General features: G+C 44.9%; 1 protein-coding gene across 1 annotated transcript; it reads left to right on the top strand.

Moving 5' to 3' along the window:
- Window positions 1-242: 242 nt before the first annotated feature.
- Window positions 243-836, top strand: LOC119273057 (oryzain alpha chain-like). The gene has a single exon (XM_037554364.1). The coding sequence runs from the start codon at window positions 243-245 to the stop codon at window positions 834-836; it is 594 nt and encodes a 197-aa protein (XP_037410261.1).
- The last annotated feature ends 1,985 nt before the right edge of the window (window positions 837-2,821 follow it).

Genomic DNA, 2,821 nt, shown 5'->3' with positions numbered 1-2,821 from the left:
ATAGGTGATAGAGTCCATCACCGAGTCATGTTGAGTCAGGTGCTGCGTGCGTATATACGTGTATATAAGCACGGTAGTGCCGCAGTTTTGGATAAGCGAGGAGGAAAATAGAAAAGAAATAAAGTTAGATCGAGCGAGCGTTTCGACGAGAGATCCATCGAGCCCCGCCCTAGCTTCCACACATCTCATCTACGTACGTAGTCCGCTCGCCTTTTTTTTATCCCCTCGTCATGAGGAGGGTCATGGCGGCGTCACCGCTGTTGCTGCTCTTGCTGGTGTCGCTGGTGTCGACGGCGGCCGCCACCAGCAACACATCGGAAAGCTGGGAGAGGAAGAGGAGCGAGGAGGAGACCCGGCAGATCTTCAGGGAGTGGAAGGCCATGCACGGCACGACCAACAGCTCCCTCGATGAGGAGGAGCAGCGCGCGTACACCATGTTCAAGCACAGGCTCGGCCTCATCGACCGGCAGTGGCATGACCAAGGCTACTCCGTCTTCTCCTGGGAGAGGGGGAGGAGCGAGCAGGAAACGCGCAAGATCTTCGCGGAGTGGAAGGCACGAAAACCAGTTACTACCTACAGCTCCATCGCCCACGAAGAGCACCGGTACACCATATTCAAGGAGGACCTGCGCAAAATCGACCAGCACAACGCTGGCTACGCCATCGGGGTCCACAATAACAACAGATGCCTCAACCAGTTTAGCCATCTCACCCAAGAGGAGTTCGAAGCCGTTTGCTGCGGGTTCTGGCCGGAGGAGCCGTCCGAGGCCAAATTACAGAGGATAGGCGAGATCCAGGAGCTGTTGCGGCAAGCATTTACCCGTCCCTTAATTTAATTCTTGGTTGAAAGGGAATTTACTGGATTGCTTTTTTATTTGTCATCATGTATCTCCAATGTTTACTATACCAACAAAAGTAGAGGATCTTTTTTAACACAAAAGTAGATGGTTTTCCCATAGATGAAGTTGTTAGGATATATATCTGCTCACCGCGCGCGCGCGGTGTGTGTGTGTGTTGGCTCATTGTAAAAACTATTTTACTAGAGTTGAGCAAAGTATTTGAAGTGTTTTAGCAACATCTGAATATTGCACATGGCTTCATTATGCAAGATAGGAGAAGGAGCAGAGGCTTATTCTTTCATGCAGGAATATACTGGTGCTGATTGGATTATATTCTTGCCTTGTTTAGGCGCATGGGACACACTACAGTGCTTCTATTTTTCATTTCTGTCATGCCCAGCGCCTCACCGAACTACTATTATTCTGGAAGACTTGCAAAAAGCTTCCAGCACATATTCACGGGGACGATAACAATTGGAGACATGGAGCAGAGCTATTCTCTTGTAAAACAGGAAGTTGTTGCCATCTTGAATTATGATATCGGTAATCAGAAAGCAGTTCCAACACTAGTACCTTATCGTTTTATCTCATTCTCAGAAAGAAAAAACTTGTTTGAACAATAAATAGTTGTAGTTTCCATGTATGTTTAATCATTGTATTTCTTTTCAATTAGCATGGCGACATTCTCCCCTCGGCAGTGGGCACTTTAAATGTTTTTAATCAATGTTCTGTTATAGCTATTATATCCGGACCTTCATGCATGAATCTGTTGATTTGGCCTGATACTTTGCACCAGGAATATTGTTCCTAGGTCAGGCTACGAACTCTTGTATACACTGCGAAGATGTTAAACAGTGTATAAATGGCTGTATAGAGTTACTGTATATCTCATGTATTATATCCCTTGTATATGACACCGACACATGGTGTACATGCTAGCGTATACCGGCGAACCGACCTCGCCAACGCGGTGGGCGAAACTAACTTCGCCAGCCTTCCGAAAGGGCAAGCAAAGGAGCTCGCTGCTCAAATCGCCTCCGGCGTTCAGGCAGTGCAGCTCTCTCGACGAGTACTGGAGAAGGACCAGGTAGAATTCCATGAGATGCGAAGGTATTTCACGGAAAACGTGACACCAGGATTATAGATTTAGCCGTTAGTGAGTGAAATTTCCCATTATTTATAATGCTTATGTTAAGTGGTGCAACATCTGAACCTGAATAAGCGAAATACCCGTCGATGTAGCTAAAGATGCACATATACAGGAAGATCATCACTTTTTCCCTGATTGTGTAGCAATGTGTATCATTCAATATCCATGTGAGATATTTCAATTGTTGAGGCCAATGCAAAATGATTTCTCTCATGCATTATGCACCTATGATCTATGTGTGCATACTTATCTCGTGTCCCCACATTCATGTTAAAACATGAATTGGATGTAAGCAAGGAATAAGCACAAGAGGGTGATACGCATGCGGCACATTAAAGTTATGATGACTAATTCCTCATAACTTTTATCAGTTGCGTATGTGGAAAACGTTTTTGTAATGTACTTGCTATTTAGAGTTTATCATGCTCTTCGCACCCCCATTTTGTTCATGCTCATGCTTATGTGTGTATTACCATTCATTGATGCACAAACGAAACCCTCTATATAAACCCACGGGTGATTTCATTTGCTACTTGATTGCATGTTAAGATAGGTAGCCACCTAGTACCAACTAATTTTCTGCTTAGTTATTCCATTCCATGTTTTTATTTGTTTGTACTAGTACATTCCCAATGTTGATGTGAGAAGTTGGAGGAAACCTAAATGAAACCAAAATACAGTTGTCTGGTTCCAAGGATGATGCGGATCCTGCTAGGCTTTTGCAGCGGCAGGGGCTGTCGAGGGCCTCAACATGATCAAGAATAACGATTTGTTGCTGCTATCTGTGAAGGACAACAAAGGGCTGCAAAAGCGGCAACACTAGGATTTCCTC

The sequence above is a fragment of the Triticum dicoccoides genome, chromosome 3A, assembly GCF_002162155.2.
Source record: "Triticum dicoccoides isolate Atlit2015 ecotype Zavitan chromosome 3A, WEW_v2.0, whole genome shotgun sequence".
Classification (NCBI taxonomy): Eukaryota; Viridiplantae; Streptophyta; class Magnoliopsida; order Poales; family Poaceae; genus Triticum; species Triticum dicoccoides.
The sequence above is the reverse complement of the archived record's forward strand: the minus strand, read 5'-3'. Positions and strand labels throughout refer to the sequence as shown.